Source organism: Plectropomus leopardus, chromosome 5 (genome assembly GCF_026936395.1).
Source record: "Plectropomus leopardus strain MGB_pleo_1.0 chromosome 5, ASM2693639v1, whole genome shotgun sequence".
In the NCBI taxonomy this organism is placed as follows: Eukaryota; Metazoa; Chordata; class Actinopteri; order Perciformes; family Serranidae; genus Plectropomus; species Plectropomus leopardus.
In genome coordinates this window covers 10133381-10152246 of record NC_142180.1, presented here as the reverse complement: position 1 = coordinate 10152246, position 18866 = coordinate 10133381, and the positions used below count along the sequence as shown (strand labels likewise).

General features: G+C 38.9%; 1 protein-coding gene across 1 annotated transcript in view; it reads right to left on the bottom strand.

Annotated features, from left to right (window-relative positions):
• fndc7b (fibronectin type III domain containing 7b) overlaps positions 1-11087 on the bottom strand; it is a 54938-nt gene extending 43851 nt beyond the window's left edge. Inside the window, exons 1-11 of the mRNA XM_042513396.2 lie at positions 11005-11087; positions 10876-10894; positions 10454-10714; positions 9676-9936; positions 7165-7431; positions 6450-6713; positions 3252-3370; positions 2655-2796; positions 1997-2263; positions 1264-1524; positions 184-444 (exon numbers count right to left, since the gene is read on the bottom strand). Coding sequence (XP_042369330.2) covers positions 184-444; positions 1264-1524; positions 1997-2263; positions 2655-2796; positions 3252-3370; positions 6450-6713; positions 7165-7431; positions 9676-9936; positions 10454-10714; positions 10876-10894; positions 11005-11058 — 2176 coding nt within the window. The 5' untranslated portion in view covers positions 11059-11087. The remainder of the gene's footprint in view (positions 1-183; positions 445-1263; positions 1525-1996; positions 2264-2654; positions 2797-3251; positions 3371-6449; positions 6714-7164; positions 7432-9675; positions 9937-10453; positions 10715-10875; positions 10895-11004) is intronic.
• Between the last annotated feature and the right edge of the window lie 7779 nt (positions 11088-18866).

Genomic DNA, 18866 nt, shown 5'->3' with positions numbered 1-18866 from the left:
CTCCCCTTAAGTGGCCAATTGGACAACTTGTTTGATACTTTCACAGATGAAAAGACAGGAATATAGTACTTCCTCCACCAACACAGTTCGATTGTGGTGAAGGTTTACTGAGACATCACAGATATAATGACATGAAGCAAAGTTAAATATAAATCACGTGTTTCAAGCAGAGCGTGTTCCTACCAGACTCCATGTAGATGGGCTTAGAGGGCATGCTGGGGCACATGCCATCATGGTGGCTGACAGTGACAGTGTAGAGCTGGCCACATTTCAGGTTGGGTACCCTGCAGGTGGTGTTAGTGGAGCTGCAGCTGAGAAGTCGCTGATAATCATCCACGATGGTGGCGGTGAAGGAGTTTATCCAGGGCTCGCCACGCCAGGAAATCAGAGCCTCATTGGCTACGCAGTCCACGGAAGCAGTAACGTCATGCGGTGGGCAAGCAGCTGCAGTGAGACAATGGCACATTTAACTCACAGAAACAAACAAACAAGACTTTAGACAGAATTTACAAAAAACTGACTGGATTTCTTTTAAAAACATCAAAAGAATGCAGCCTAATGACACATGGCCCAAAAAATAGCAAGAAATTAGTAAAAAGTTGCAAGAACATTACCTGAAAATAAGCAAAAAAAAAAAAAGAACAATAAAAAACCCTGCAAAAAGTGCAGAAAATTTAAAAAAATCTATGTATCTTTTTTCAGTAACAATTTTAAACATACAGATACGAATTTGAATATTTTAATTGCCATTGTATGAATATCTAAACATATAAATATAATGATTATAAATACACTATATTCATATTTTGGACTATTTTTTCTGTAGTTTTTTTTTAAATAATTTTAGGATAATTGTTTTTAAAACTATTTTTCAGTTAATTTTGAGGTAATTTCCTTTGTCACCTTTGACTAATGTTTTTCTTATGTGTGGGTCATTTCTTGCCATTTCTTGTCATTGGATTTTCTCAAGGTTTTTTAAAGAAGTCAAACCAATTTAGTTTGGTTTCAAAAGGTTAAATAGATTGTGAAATGTGTCTGATTTTTAAGGGTGAATGATGTGGTTTACCCATTCAGTATATAACAGATCATGCATAAACATTTGTTCAGTCTGCCCAGACAAAGTTATTGATATCTAAAAGCTTAATACTGACTCAAAGCATCCTTCAAATGGAGGATGCAAGTCCCTCCTCCCACAGTGTTAATTTCAATCAGTTTCACGTTAAAATATTCCAGAGGAAGACAAAACAAGCAGCCACACAGTACCTGTCTCTATGGTGACCATCTCGCTCTTGGAGCTGTTGCACATGAAGTTGGAGGCAATGACGTACGCTGTGTAGTTGGTGCTGCACTTCAAGCCCTCGATCTTACATGTCATATCCATAGAGGAGCAGCTGTGAATGACACCATTACTGTCCTTCGCGATGGCCATATAGAAAAGCGCACTGCCGGACGTTAACCAGGTCATAGTGATGGAGGTGGCTCCACAGTCGTTCACTGCTGATACGTTCCGAGGGACGCATGGGACTAGAGGAGAGGGGACAGATCAATATGAGAACAAATTTGAGGTTACCAGTGCATCCCGACTGAGCCACTTACTCAAACTTTCCTTTGTCTTTGCTAATAATAATACAACTCAAAATTAAGATTATTTTAATGACCAGTTTTTCTGTTAGTTTCTTTCTTAGTAACTAGATTACTAGTTTGATGTGTAAAATATCAGTAAATAATGAAAAATGGCCCTCAGAAAGTGCTTGATTTATCTGACCAACAGTCCAAAACCCAAAGATATTCCAATGATACTAGAATTACTACCTCACTATTGTATGCCTCCTCTAACCAGTCACTGGCAGGAGTCATTGCTCTGTAGGCAGCTACTTTAACTTTTGAATGTAGTCTAAGTACATTTTGCTGATACTTATGGAATAAGTAAAGGCTCTAAATACTTTTTCCACCACTGCTGATATCGAAATTATGGGCACTTGCATCTTCTTCTCACCTGTCTGAGCCACAGGCCCCAGCTTCCTCGGGCTGGCACACTCGTCATCATAAGCTGTGATGTAGATGGTCAGGGACTCTCCACAGTGGACGCCCCCTATAGCGCAGCTGTTAGACATTGCGCTGCAGTTGTAGCGACTGTTGTCTCCCTTGTTGCCAAAGGCCTCAACAGTGTAGCGCAGAGCCCCCTCCGCGAGGTCCCACTTGCTGAGCAGAACATCGGAGTTGCAGTCGGCTGAGGTTTGCAGATTCTGGGGAATACAGGGTGCTGGAGACAGGCAGGGTCATTGTACTTTAATTGTAGTTTTTATTTGCAATTTATAAAAGACAATAACTGAAAAAATGCAAGAATAAAAGAGCTCAAAATATAGAGTAATTCAAGTGATTGTCAATGGTGTGGTAAATCAGTTTAAAATCGTGTTAAAAATAATCAAATTATGGAAATTAAATTGACATGTATATGTATTTTTTGCCAATCCAAAAAAAGACAGATTTTTCTGTCTTTGTTTTTTTTTTCTTACTTTGGGGGGGATTGAGGAAAAAATATCTAAATAACTCTAGATTATGCAAAATTAGAGGGAAAAAAAAGTTCTCTTTTGTTATACAAAAAGATATGTTTAATGTACGTATCTGCTGCTGTAGACTTAATGTGGTCATACCTGTTCGAACGTCAACAGTAGAGCTGATCTGGCTTCTGCATTGCCCTGCAATGGAGTAGACTGTGAAGTAATAGTGTCGTCCACACACTGTGTGTGTGAAATAACAGGAGTTGTCTTCAGTCAGACACTCCTGGACCACTCCCTGGGCACAGAGAAACCACAAAGTATTTAATATGTACACTAAATTTACAGCTGCTGTTTTCAGACACCTGGCCATTACTTCTTTAAATGTATAGCTCAACATTTTGGGACATATGCTTATTTGCTTTCCTAGTAATAGTTAGATGAGAAGATTTGTATCTCTCTCACATCTGCATGCTGGTTGAAGCTACAATCAGCAGCTGGTTTGCTTAGTTAAGCACAAATACTTAAACTCATTTTTTTACTGTCAGCCAGAGCCAGGATAGCTACATAGAAAGCTACTGGCTTTACCTTCATAGTGATATCAATCTTCTCATCTAATCCAAAGTAAGAAAGCCAACAGTAAGTGTTACAGTGTGAAACATTTTTTTAAAATATTTTTTTACATTAAAAAAAATCATTTTTGAATAACAAATTGTTGTTGCAAACATTTTTTGTCCAGAAAACAGGAAATACCTGAGAGTCCACTGCCCGGGCCATGTAATGGTCTGTATTGTCTGTATGTTCCCAGGAGAAGATGATGACTTCGCTGGAACAATCTCGCAACAACGTCAGATTCTTCGGCGGACAGGGAACTTAGGAGGAAACAATACAATTATTTATATTAGTTATGTTAACCATTTTTCTAAATTCTCCCTACACCATCAACTTCACCCACATCTGACTGATGGATGGATGAATAAAGGAAGGAAGGGTGGATGGATGGAAGGATGGACAGATGAATGGATAGACAAATGGACAGAAGAAATGATGGAGGGAAGGACGGAAGGAAGGAAGGAAGAATGAATAGATCGATGGATAAGCAAATGGACAGGGATGGATGAGTGGAGGAAAGAAGGATGGATGGATGGATGGATGGATGATGGATGGATGGATGGATGGATGGATGGATGGATGGATGGACAGACAGACAGACCAACAGACAGATGGACAGGAGACAGGCAGACAGATGGACAGATAGATAGATACATAGATAGATAGATAGATAGATAGATAGATAACATTCTAAAGGACAAGAGAGGTAAAAAAAAAAAAAAAAGTAAATGGGTTTAAATATCATCATCAAAGGAGAGCGTCATAAATCCCTTTTGAGGTTAAAACGCCCTGATACTGAAGATTACGCTCCAGTGTTGCTTTTCACTGTATGAGGTTTCAGGTTTAACACAAACACAGGCTCATTCTCAGAAGCCTGAACACAACAGAATATGATATAGACAGTGGAGCTCAATAGGAGACCCACTTTTCAAAGGAGACAACTAGTGATGCACTCAAATAAACGTTAGAATTTACACACTGCACAACAGTAAACAACAATGGGGGGGGGGGATAGCTGTAAACAACTATTCCCAAATGACTTCTGACTGATTTGGCCTCAGTAATCCTTATTCTGAGGTAAAAACAAGTATAGTTAAGGTGTATAAATTTTGAGTCTTATTGTCAGTTGCAATTTTAATGTCAGAATTCAAATATGGGTATAGTGTGGTTACAAAATTGTGTAAAAAATCATCTATGAAAGCCCAATAAAGCTGTATTATTACAGAACAAAATCAAAGCCATCTAAAGATGACGTTGTTTCCTTTTGCTTACGCCTTTAGGCCTTTCCCAAAAATGGTTTTATATCACTGGATTAAGTTTTTTAATAATATTTTCCCTCAAGTATTAAATGGCTGTATACTTGACATGCAACAATTACTTGTCATAAAATCATATTCAGCATCATCCAAGTCACGAAAGCTTCACTGTGGACAATGTGGCCCCAGGGGAGGGGTTGGACAGAAAATCTCGACCGAGCTCTCGAACAGAATAGAGTGACATGTGAGATGAGAGGCTTAACTGCCTGCAACAAAGTCAATGGCAGGGTGGAGCAGCAAAAATGTTCAACAGCCAAAACTTTAATAGATGCGGAGCTTTTCAGCCAGTTGACTGGTACTGATGGGTTGGTTACTAATTGGTTGGATGACTCCTCTGGAAAACGAAAACCAAATCAAGGACTGGGTTCGGGGATTGGTTGTTTTGGCCTTTTAGTTAAGTGTAATCTGCTGTCTTTATTAAATTATACCACATTAGATCACATTTTCTCACAATTTTTGGTATTTTTTCAATCTTATTTTCAGCTTTCTATTGAATGGCATGCTGTTTGTTTCACTTTGTATTTTATATTGTCATAAATTTGACATTTGGCAGTCAAAAACTTAACAAAAATAATACCAAATTGATTGAACGAAACGAAAAAAGCAATGAGTGATTTGTGCCATGCACAAGTACAATTGCCAACCTTTTCCTCTCCCCTGTCATTTAGCTTTCTCATTAGTAATTTAGAAAAGCACACTAATAGCAAGATCCCAAGCCCATATAGTGGAGTCAAGCATTATGCCAACTGTTGTTGTGTTTTGAAGGCAATGTTTAGAGGAGACTGACGGCATTGAGCAGCTCTACTAGCCAATGGTTACTTGCGTTAAATAACAGTCCACTTCAGTCCTTTGATATGGCAGGTTTGCACACTTGATGCGAATCGTACCCGTGTACACATAAACCATACTCAACAGCACCTTTTCAAGTGGACCTGGGCATGGATCATTGAAGTACCATGCACAGGCACATCATACAGCTTTTGGAGACTTGACTTTGGAGTCAAGTGCACTTGGATGGAAGTTGATGTCAAAGCCTCGTATGTAATTCACTACTTAGACAAACAGTCAATTATCGTCAACAGAGATTAGGACTTTGTCAGAGGGTCAGGCTTAATGGGGTACTCCACTTGACTTTAGCTCATGAAGTTCAATTTACTTGCTGAGAACTATTACTCGCAGAGTGTATAATGTCTTCTGCAGCTCTGGAGGAGCTATCCAAAAGTCTAAGGAATAAACCCCATATGATGTCAAACCAACATCATCAGGGTTAAAGGCTTCATTACGAACAGAAAATGCCCCTAAGTTGCATTATGGAAACTATAGGGATACTTTTCTAGGGTTATTAGGATATATTGATTTTAACCATTTCTTTTTTAAATGAGCCTGTCACACATTTCCAGACATTATGAAATTGCAGTAATAAATTGGTGGCGTCAGGGCAGCATGGTTGGACCAGAGTTGTTTCTCTTCGTCCTGCTGCTTTATTTTTCATCTTTTGTATAATTTACTCTCTTTAAGGGATTTGATTTAATTCAAAATTTAGTTTATATGACGGTGATTAAGATACACTACTGCAGCATCACGCTTGGGCAGACCTTTCTTTACTTTGCTTGTGAGGAAAATTCAGCTCAAATTATAACCTGAAATGTGACAAGTATGATGCCTCTATTGTACATATCATTTGGCAGTCGAATAAGATCCAGCAGATTACGTTTACAATTCTAAACAAGTAGTAATGAGTCTATTCTTGGGCTCGTCTATTGAACTTTAACACTTCCCCTAATTTGAAAGGATCAGTTTGGCTCCGATGTTGCTGAATCATTTTTGGAAAAACCAACTGTTCCTGTACAAAGAATGGACGGCAACAATGACTCAGCTGGGTGGTTATAAGAGGGTCACACTGTCTGTAGTGAACTTGCTTTTTTTGTCTTTTTTCCTTTTTGTAAGCGTGTAAAGGAGTTAATGTCTAATAGATCCCGTAATAAGTTAAGCAATCCTAGTTATTTATTGATGACTGACTCACCGGTTTGAAAAATGGCCATGGTGGTGTTGACCGTATTCTTGCAGTTCTCTGACATGGGTATTACATGCACCATGTAGCTCTGGCCACAGGTCAGTCCAATGATCTCACAGTTGTGGCCCTGGCTTGTGCACGTCAGCATTGTGCCATTGTCACCCATCGCCGTGGCCTTGTAGGAGTCAGCCCCAAATACAGCAGACCAATGCACCATGGCGGAGTGAGTGGCGCAGGTGTAGTCCACGGAAACTGATGAAACTGGTCTCAGCTCTGCAAGTAACACAGGACATTAGATTTTTTATCGTAAACTGGTAAGAAATAGTGATGGGGTGATTGTAGACTTTATCTAAGTTTCGCATCTCATCATTCAAGGACCATTTCCAGCACCAATCCTGATGGGAGAGTTATTTCTTTGAGTAAGATTCATTGATCTGTTCTGTTTAAAACTATAACATTATCTCTGATTGGGGCAACCTGACAATATACTTTTAAGCTGCATATCCCACTATTAATATTCTATAAAAAATAACCTTAAATTTTATTTTTTTCTTAGCTTCATGTTTACGTGACAGCCTTAACACAGGTAGGTTGTTAGGGCTTCTGAATCATCTTCCCCCTGAGGATCATATTCTGCATGTCTGAAAGGAGCGCCTCAGAGAGAATAGCTGACCTAGATCATAATCACCAAGTTATTGATATTGGTTTGGCTCTGCCGACTCACTGTTGGTGGTGTAGGTGTAGTCTGTGGGCTCGCTCGGCGTCAGGAAATCGTTGAATGAGGACACTGATATTAGATAGGTGGAACACGGGAGGATGCCTTGAAGATCCATCTGAGTGTCTGTAACGTTGTACACAAACTGGCTGGAGGGTTCATCAATGTCCTGGACGGTGACTCGGTATAACAAAACGTCTTCCACAGGCTCCCAAGTCACCCTCGCTGAGGCCTGGCCGGTCTGTGTTACTGTGACTCCCACCGGAGGATGCTTCACTGCAGACAGACATAAAAGCTTAGTTAAAGGGGATACCATTCAGTCTCATAATGTATGTAACTGAATTATTGTTGATACAATCTGAAACTAATACTGTGGTCTCTCTGATCTGCTGCCATTTAATTCATGAATTCATATTCTGCCATTACAACCAATGTCAAGTTCAACAGTATTTAAGGGTTAGTTTATGTACAAGCGAAACAGAAACCATTTGTTTAAACTTTAAAAAAGCCAGTGTCTGGGCTGCTTTAAAATTTTAAGTTAGCTGCATTTGAGAAGACAAGTTTAGCTAATTTTGTATTGATTCACCTTAAAATTTAGTCAATTTAAAAATATGTCACACCAAACACTAACTTTTTAAAGTTAAAATAACTAGTTTCTTTTTACAGGGTACGTCACAAAAACACATGTATTCTTATTAACCCAAAACAGTGTCAAGGTTGAAAGTTTTCAGTTTATGTGTCGAAACATGCCCCTAAAAACAACTGAATAGAATATCTCAAAGAATTTAAAGATTACATGTGAAAAAAAAACAATGTATTCCCAGTAACTTTATTAGGATTACTCGTAATAGACACATCTTTGTGTTTTTGTAGAAACTATCTGTTCTGCAGAAAGTAGTTCCAGTTTAAACTGTGCACATTGGGGCTAGGATTTCCCAGACAATCAGTCTGACAGTTATCAAACAAATCATTTCTGGAAAAGTTGGAAGCATTGGATATGTTGCTGTTGAGTTTTATGGTTGTTTTTTAGAACTTTGAGCACCAAAAACCAAATTCCTTTCAGTTTAACTGTACTACAGTAAAGGCAGAAATCTCAGACACAGATGTTCAAAGTCTTAGAATAAACTCAAAGCTATCTGCATGTCTATATATTGTGTGACTGTGAGCAGATTTCTTTTTGTTCATTTGCATGAACTAACTTTTCTAAAGTAAAAAATAGAGACTCTGATGTTTTACCACTGTCTGAACTAAGCATCTTTTGATAGGTGTTGATTGTGAAGCCCCTTGAGGCACATTTGTGATATGTGATTTTAAGTTATAGACTAAAGTTAACTGGTGTTAACTCCGCATGTAGACTGACCGTGTAAATCAAGAGAGCAACAATAAAGGGGCAGTTTTAGGACTTGGTAGTTACTCTGGGAGTGTGATATTTCAATAACATTAAATACTACATTCAAAGGCTATTTTTTTTTAACATATTGCAACTGTCCCTGTGTCATGTCACAACTGTCACCAGGGCTGGGGTCAGGTACAACATCTGATTTCTTCAATTCAAATTAATATTGTGAATAACATGTCATATGTAACAATGTTTAAATGCTATTGGTAATTAGCAGACAGATACAAGTTTAACATATAAGTTTGGTTGGTGTAGTCCAAAATGTTGTTGCATTTGCTGCCCTGTAATATCTGAGTGATTAATTGATTTTACTTAAAATAAAACCTTGAAAACTTGCCTTGAATTTTTAAGTTTACATAAAATTTAGTTAGGCCTATCTGTACATAATTTTGCCAAATTGTTGCAACTTAAAAATGACAAGTTTAATTAAATCAGTGTTTTAAAGTTCTTACTTAAGTAAACTTTAGTTTACTGAGTTATATACCTGTATTCTGCTGCTTGCAAACTAGTGAACCATATTTTTAATTTAATAAGCATGTTAATAAAACAGAACTTGCAGATTCCCTGTTGGCAAAAAAAAAAGTCAGACTTCTTTGGTTTACTGAAGTTGCTAACATTTATAAAGAACATTGTAATTGCACTTGTCATTTTTAAATTGCAACAACTTTACAACATTAAGTAAATACAGCTCAATTTTAAATAAATTTAATAGTTAGACATAAAATAAACATAAATTAAGTTATATAGTTATACATACTTACTACTTACTACATACATACTGGCAGTTGGTTTCCAAGATTATTTCAAGATCAATTTATCAGATTTTACAGTGTCAAAGAAATGCAAAAAGTGTTGCAACCGTCCCCAGTCTCCCCTACATGATAACTACACTCTTTACAGCAGTCAGACGGACTACCTGTAGCCTTTTCAGCCATAAAGCTTGATTCAATAAGCACAACAGACATCAAGGATAATAATAATAAATCAACTGGAATAATATACTTGTGTTTCCAAAATACACGAAGTGAAGCAAAGCTCTGTTGTCTTCTTATTTCAATTGACCACACTCTTTCTTAAAAAAACAATTTTAGGCTCAAAATGTACTAAAAGTGATGACTTACAGGTGGTGACTGTCCTCACTTTGCTCCTGCCTCCATGGCCTGCTGCGTTAGCTGTGACGACGTAGCAGTTGTAGTTGGTGTCGGGCTCAAGGTCTCCCACCACAGCGGTGTCGTCGGTGGAGGTCAGGTTGACCAAGTGTCCATTGTCCTGAGAATAAATCAGCAGGTAGTATTGCTCCGCCGAAGGTACCGTAGTCCACTTTACCACGATTGAAGTACTCGAAATTGCCTGTCCAGCTATTATCTGTGATGCGGCAGGGACTGTGAGGAGAGAGCAGGGGGGAAAGCATCGTTTAGGATGCGACATATTTGCGTTGTGTCCTGCTTAATGGTGTGTTCACGCATGTCAGTGCGCGAGGACAACGATTTGATACAGCTCATATTATGTCTTACTTTTCAAAAAACTCTTTGGAGCTTGTTATTATGTATATATTTATATAAATGTGATATTTCTTCTAATAGGTTTTTCACAATTTGGCCCATGATGTAGAGCAGTGATGCTGCCTAAAACAAAACAACAATCCCAGTCACCATAGGCGTAGATTTCAGGAGGGGGGGGGGGGGCACAATCCCCTCAAAAATTAGAAAATGTTAACCCCCCCAGAAAAAGGCCCAGATAAAGCAAAGGGCTTTAACTGGTGCTTGAAAAATCACCACAATACACGAAATAAAATGATGCTCAATATTGTCTGACGGAGGACCGCTACACCCATGTGCCATGCCCCCCCCAAGGGTGAATGTTGTTTTACAATGTTGTATTAAGTGTCAACATCTTTACCTGTGGATGTCACATCTGTTGCTATACACATCACTGAGAAGAACCGAAAGATTTTGAGAGTAACGCTGTACTCAGTTCCTGGTCTCAGACCGTTGACAATCGTCTCTGTCGCGGTATCAGGCAGGGTCACCACAACCGGTGCATAACTTGTATTGTTTTTCACCCGAAGGTCTAAAAAATAGTTTGTTACTTGAGGATAAGTCTCCCATTTTACCAGAACTGATGAGGCCTCTGAGGACTTTGCTGACAAGATTTTGCACCCTGTAAGAGATGGAAATACAAAACAGTTTGAAATGTGAAAATATCGAAGTTTTTAATATTGATTCATGACTTAAGTAGATTTTTTCTCTTAAAAAGAATACAAGTTATGGCAACACAAATGCTTTGACATATTATTTACATTAAATGTCTGGTTTACTTACCCTCTGCACTATAAGGTATCTGTAAATAACATAAATAACTTAATAAATAACATGCTATAAATATTTCAGAACAAGATCATATCCATATTGTTGAGTTTTACAGATTTTAATATTCAAAATTACATTTACCTGAGTTAGCGATACCAGTGCTAAAGAAAAGCCTATTGCTCCCAACAATCCCATCTTTGACTTTGAGTGCGGGATTACAATTAGTTTAGTATACAAGGGAGTCAAATACAAAAGGTGTTCTGGATTCTTTTGAGCTTCAGCCCAGCGTGCGTGAGAACCAATCAGTGGGTCCCAAATGGGGGCAGGCTGTCCCACCAACAGCCCCGGGCAGTCAGGGAGGGATGGAGGGCGGGATGAGAGTTTGGGCAATTTACCTGAAGTCAATGATGAGAAGAAGGTCCCTCTGTCAGTCTGCATAACCGCAATCAAAGCCATTTAGTCACATAACTGATCAGTCTGTCTGCTTGTAATGTGTCATTGTCAAAGTAATTTTCCAGCAGCAACAATGTGTTCCTGTTTTGCTCTTACAGGTCACATCCATGCTTTTGCCATACTGTAGCCTCAGATAGAATATCAGAATACATATTATATAAGTGTGGTAAAAGTCTGAACACATTTTTCTTTTTTACTAATGTGTTGGGGGTCCTGGATGCTCTGTCCTCGCTAACAGCTAAAAAAATGTTTCATCAGATTGATACACATGTCCTTTCATAATTTTATCAGACTTTCTCGTGCTGATGACAGATGATCAAATTTTTATTGAGGTTTTCATGTTCTCTACATCAGTCATTGGTGTCACCAGTATTTTTTATTCAGCATGACCCATTCCAAATTCAAAATAGCTCATTTGGATTTTTGTTATTAGAGCTTTAAAAGAAATTGTTGCTTTAATGCTTTAATAATGTTATTATTTGGTGTATTAGCAATGCTTTATGTTCATTTCTTTATTTTGTCAGCTCCATCAAATGTGCAAGCCCATCAATCAATCAGTCAATCAATCAATCAATGATTTAGTCACATAAAAACATATGAGATACAACAACTCAAATCCAATGCCATCCCATCAGCTCCTTCAGCTTGTACACTGTAATTTAGCCCTTTATGCCTCTTCTTGCATTAAAGGCTGTTGCTTCAAAATTGTTCATGTTTCCAGACTGGCTGCAGTGTGTATGTTTATGACATCACAGATGGTACTAGTGGCCTTATCCATGGTTTATGGTTGTGGAATGATTTAACGGTAGTTTTGGGCACAAATGCTTCTGTTGTTTTACAAATTCAAGCCACCTCAGACTCAGTGAATTCATTAATGTCATTGTTGTCCACAGAGGTGTCCTGCAACATGCTCCAAAATTTGACTGGCCCCCTTCTCTTGCGTCACTGGGGGTGTATTTGGTTTGCTCACATAGCTTGACCCTAACACGTTGGCTGCATGGTTGCGTTTCTGGAACACAGACAGTGACTCAGCTCGGCAGTCGAGTCTGAACGGCGAATAGCAGTGATCCAGAGTGTTTATTCTTCTTCTGGTGCAGGAACAGGACAGCACCTCACGTTCCAATGTTAACATGAGTCCACGTGCTCTCTTGCAGGACGATCTCATGCAGTGTTTCTTTGTTTTCCTCAAAAAATAATGCACCAAAATTTATACATATAACATGTAATAATTTGTGGATAATCCACGTATTTCGGAAGGCTGTGATCATGTGACCAATGCGCTGACAGGAACAAAAACGGAAGCAATCCTGAGCAGTCCACTTAGGAGGCAGGTCCCCTGGGACTTTTTTTCAAGAGACAGGTGTTCAGAGTTTGCAGTTTAACATGCTGTTTAATTTACATTTTGATTTGAATCTGTGAATATTGGAGTGACATGTCCTCTTTTGATTACAGCAACTGCAGTTCTGTTAAGTCAAGATTTTGTTAATACTAAATTTATCATCATTTATTAGTTTGGGTACAAGTTGAGACAGAACATAAACCCTTGAAATTTATAACGTCTTTCAGGAAATGTAAAAACTTGTGACATATTTATCCAGACAATAGTTCTATTGCCACAGCGTGAACTTGACTTTAATTCATTTATTGGTGTACCAAAGTCAACAACAACTCAAGGGAGCAAACAATAAGGTGATCTACTTGACGAGAGACTACTGTCGTCTGACTACTTGATGACAGATACCTGACCAACATTGATCTTATCGCAGCCATGCCATAACTTTTGTATTCAAAGGACCCAGTTTACATACAACTTTAAACTCTCCTGACCTACTTACTCAACCTATCCCCTCTGAATGGAGGGACACTATCACTTATAGAATCAATCCAAACAATGACATTCGAAAAAACTACGGCATTATATACATTTGTTTTCACTTATTTCATTTCTCTCAAGTTCTTTCCATCCTTCCTTTCATAAAACCAAGCTACTGTAAATATCATGAATCTGATGGCATGCTGCGACTTCACACATGGCCTTGTTTCTGTGTTAACTGCTTTTTTTCATCCCTCGAACAATACATGAGAACACAGTGAATGACCTGAAGCAAGGAGATAAAGGCTTTGGGAGGGGCCGCCCAGGCAAAGGAGACAAGTGCCACTGAAACCCAAGTCAAGAATGCAAACTTGGGAATTGGGACTCAATCTAAATGGGATGCACAAACAAAACACATCATGTTTTGAACTGTTGCTAAGTTGTGTCTTTCCTAAACTGTTAGCTGTTAAAGGTTTTAAAGGTATTCAGTAATGGATTTCTGTGAAAAATGAAGTTATTTCCTCTGTGATAGGCTAATCCCTAAGATGGCTTTATGTAGGCTACATGCAGAGCTGAAAAGCATCTTTTATCTCAGGAGAATAAAGGGCTATCACCTCCTAGTTCGCTGTGTATCAGAAAAAAAGGAAGTCAACATGAAAGAGGATACGGGCCATAAACATTGCCAGGAAACTTAAGCTGCCCCGCTTAAACAACAGAGCAATTTTGCAACGCGGTGAATAAGGACAAGTGATGTGAACACCTTGATTTTTCATTGTATTTTTATGCGGCTGTGATACTATCCTGAAGTAGACACTGTTACAGGTCACAGGTGTTGCACATCTAATGATGCAACTTCCCACAAATTTCTCAAGTCATTTTCGTCAGAGAATTCCACCTGTTCCCTAAAAATTATATCGAGACAATAAGGTTTGGTTGTTTTTTGCTGCTGACTCATCTGAAGTGTTATCCGTATTCAAATAGACTGTGTGCTCAATCAATTTAGCATATTAAACTGCGCTTGAGGATGAAAATGTTTCCTGTGGACCATAACTGAAAGAAAGTCATGTCTAGGAAGCATTGATTTGTTGTTGTATACATCAAAAGATTTATAGATGTTTCATACATGTGAGCTGAATTTGCTTGACAATTATATATATTATAGCTTAGATTTTAGTATGAGGCTGGGTCTATGTCAACAAAATTAATATTTCATGGGTATAGTTACAAATACTATAGCCTATGTGATGTCTTTTTAAATCTATTTATTACTAATGAATACTGGCACAAATAAAACATATTATATATTTTCTATGACCAAATGAGACTATTATATTACTATTATATTAATTAAATAAATTCAGTGAAGTGGGAGGTCCCAGCTGGCCTGCCCATTATCATCCATCCCTTTTTAAAATCAAAGTCCTGCCATATTCCATTGTGATGAAAATATCTGAAAAATACATATACAAGGTACAACTCCAGTGAAATGTAATCCCATCAGCTCCAACTTGTGCACTGTATTTTGCTTCTTCTTACATTGTTTGCTGCTGCTTTAGAATTTTGGATGTTTCTTAATGGTTCCAGTAATCCATGATCTAGAGAGCGGTATGATTGCTCCACCCTAACATGGGCAGCAACTACGCTCTGCAGCTGCCTCCTTCAAGTATATAGTACTGATCCTCAGCAGGAACAGGACAGCACCTCACAATCCCATCGTCACATCATTCCTTATTCACCAGGATTTGTCCAGGATTTAACCAAGTTCCGAAAATCAAAAAATGTTATAGTTTATTTTCCAATGCCGGTACAATGACAGCAGATGGCAGATGCCTTTCTTTGTCATCTGTCCCCAATATTTACTGATGTTTACTTTTGAAAACCTTCACCTAGCTTTCAGCTAGCTAGCTAGAGGTCAGCAGAAGGAGAGTTTACTGACTGGTGAGTTGATTTCCACATACCGATGAGTTACCTGTCACACACCACTACTGTCCAAAGCCGACCTCAAAAAGGAACCACCAAGACTTTCAGAAATAGACATAAGAGCCTAAATTTAGCACAATTGAGCAGAGCTGACAGAGAGGCGACTGGAAACATCTGTGCCTGTAGTACATTATTCACTGACAGGATGAGATCAGATTAAGTCAGAAAGCCTCCATAAGCCTTCAAGAAACCACCACTTGTCATAAACAAATAGCCTTGAATTTTAAAAAGAATTGTGCATGAGTGGACCAAGGTTTAATCTCAATTTTTTCATTTTATGTGACATTTCCAGTCACCTAACCAGAGTGGAAGGAGTCCCTTTTTGTATGCCCTTTCATTTTGTCAACAACCGTTCCTCTGATCGTCTACAGTTAATCATGTATACAGGAGACCCTGTTAATGGCGTGCATACATTTTTTTTACGAACAGATGAAGAAAGAGAGACCAGAGATACCAAATGGTAGCAAACAATGAGGCAAAGAACACTTTCATTGCTGGAAATAGCCTTGTCCCAAAAGTTGCTTTTTGCAAATGGTGCATATACTCTAGTGCTGCTAGGGAACACAGCTTTATCAAGGTAGGTGTATTGCTCAGGACCCAAGGCAACACAGTGCGAAGTTGCTTGGATGAGCACTTCTCAAAAAAGCTGCACGTAGCAATGACGGAGACCAAGCAATCTGCCCATCACTCATGTTCTAAACAGGCACTGCATTATTTAAAATCTATCTTTAAGGCAGACAGAGATTTTGCACATTAGAAAAGGAAGGTGTTTGTATGTGCATGTATTTCATAGTGAGATGCTTGGAGTTATAGCAAGGAAAGTTAAACAGTCTCACTTTATAGTTTTTCTGACAGTGGGATGTTATGTAAGCTGCCAAAATACCTCCAGATCTGTGTGTCTGAAAGAAATGCTACCTCTTTGGCTGCGTCATGTCCCAAGTTTTAGCTGTGAATGGCAACTGTTCCCCACAGAGAGCCACCAGTATCATTATTGATAACCTATACTATTTAGCGCCGCACTGGGAATAGTACCAGACTCATCTCTTTTGTAATACAAGGGACTTAAGCCAACTGAAACTTGTGCTATGAAAAGGGGGCAGGGCGGCACATGTTTCTGGAATGGATGCCCTGTGCAGCTGGTGGCCGGTTGTGTTTTAAAGGAAAAATGCATTCAAACATTCATCGAAATTATTGGGCGGCCATTGTCAGATGTGGACTTTCGTTTATTGTAAGGGGAAATGATATGGTGTTTATTTTATGCCCTGAAGTCACTCAGGTGGTTGACCTCTGCACTGAGGACAGATTGGCATTATTAGATCCTCTACTTGCTTTTAACTCTCCTGGTGTCTGTGTTAATGACTTACTCTGACATCAGTTGCCGGGAGCGTTATGTTAACCTGAGTGCTCCTGTATCGTCACGCACATGAGCTCTAATAATACAAGGTAATTATAGATTGTAAACAAATATGTGGAGTGAATACAGAGGATGTTGAGTAACTTTAGGTGTCACCCAAAAGATAGAACCTGAGCTACACGACCTCCTCACCACCATGGAAACCTGGGAGAGGATAGACTACTCAAACAAACAAGACACACAACTCCTGTATGGAATATGAACATCAGAGGTATGATAGAGGTGTTTATGCTCTTGCATTCATGGAACTGCTCCAAAATGCTCCATAATAAGAAAATGGTGCTTAGACAGATAATGAGACATCTGGTATCCGTTACCTACTCAACTGTCTATCATCATTCTCTGCTTTTTATGCAGAGCACAAAAACACAGGGTATTATTTTAAAAGGTTTTGATATGATAAAATACGACTGTTAATGACTTCTGTATCTACATAAATAGCCAGCCTGTTCTCATTCCAAAGTCGTCAAGTACTGCCACTTTTGCTGTGGTTTTGGTGTAAGACTGAGACGCCAAAAACCACCTTTCATGTATAAGCCTCCTTCCTTCACTTCAAGCAGCAGATGGAAAGTAAAACACAGGAGTGTGGCTCTTGGTGTCATGAGATGCCAAGCAAGGGGATGCAAATACAGGAGATGGAAGGCAACAGGAACTCAAAAGATCACTGTTTTTTCAGAGGAAACAGCAACTGAATATCACACAATCAAATCAAAGATCCAATGAAGACTGAACTAAAAACCAGGACTTAAACACAAACTAGACTGACAAGGGGATGAAGTGTAGGTGGAGAAAAAGGGTAGAGAGGGGAATAAGGTGATAAGGCAGAAGAGCAGGCAGTGAGTTGATTGTCTGAGAGATACTCAGAAGCAGGGAGGACTAAAGATATAGCTGGGTAAGTCAGGGAAAGGAGCACAAAAAAAGGAGGGAAACAACACAGTGAACTGAAAACTCAGGCTGTGTTTGAAACCGCCTACTTCACTAGCAGTACGTACTGATTTGGTCAAAATATAATATGCAGTATGCAGTATGCAGTATGTGAACAAAAGCGAAATCCACAGTATGCCAGAAATACCCGGATGTCATACTGACTTGGAAAAAATCCTCACTCTATCCACACTCTGGCTCTGTCAGAAAACTGCCTACTATACTAGTAGTATGTACTGATTTGGTGAAAATGCAGTATGCGAACAAAAGCATAATCCACAATATGCCAGAAATACCTGGATGTCATACTGATTCGGATCAAATCCTCAGTATGCATCAGACCAGTCTGCCTCCCCTACTGTTTCATGCAATGCATTGCACGGAGAGCGCAACTGTTGCTGTTGTGTCACCAGTGGCTTGAGCCCAGCCATCACGCAGCTTTGCAGACCTAACCCACCAGATGGGGTCCTTAGCTTGCCCTATTCATTAGGCCTTGTTAAAAATATATGTTTATCTTTTAAGGTCATTTATATTACTTTTATCAGGTTAACCACATACCAATGTATGCTAACAAGAGTACAATTATACAGGAGACATGAGCGAATTTATTTATTTATGATTTTTTTATTTATGCGGTAGCGGTTTTGCTATTATTTGCTTCCGCTTTCAAAAACCGGAAACCAGCCATGCCAGGATCAGCATACTGCAAAACGGATCAAAGTAAACAGCTATACTGTATACTACTGTCCAATGCAGTATGTGGTTTGTAGAGCATACTGCATACTGAGTTCAACTGTAGTATGCAGTACACCATTTTAAACATAGCCGAAGAAAACACAATCTTCCCAACAGTAAGCCCACCAAGTGAAAACAAAGATAAACTAACCAATGAAAGTAACTTAAATGAGTCTTAAATAGGCACTTAGTCCAGGCTTCCCAAAAGTCTGAAGGGATCATGACACAGAAGACTGTGACATTTGGCTCCTGAGGAGTTGTAGGATGTATTCACTGACAGGTAGCCTCATAGTGCACATAAATTGCACTGCTTTGTTTAACTTAACTTACTAACTAACTTCATGTTTTCTGCTCCTGTCACTGCAGCCTCACTGTCACACATACGTGCTATCTAGGTCTCTTTCTGCCGCACACCTGTTACGCACACAATCTGACACTTAATGAGGCACTGAAATCTACGTCTTTGTTTTGGTCCGGTAGATACCGGTTATTCTGTGCCCAGCCCTAACTATCAGTTGAATTAATTGGGAGGCCTTGTAAATGTCAACCAGTATGCTGATGACTTTCAACTGTAGGTGTCACCTAATAAGTGTAATCCCCCAAGTTTAATCATTTTTATAAATTTATGGAGGCAGCATTACTTTATGAAGTTGAAAGGTGCCAAATATGCAGAAATGGTAAATT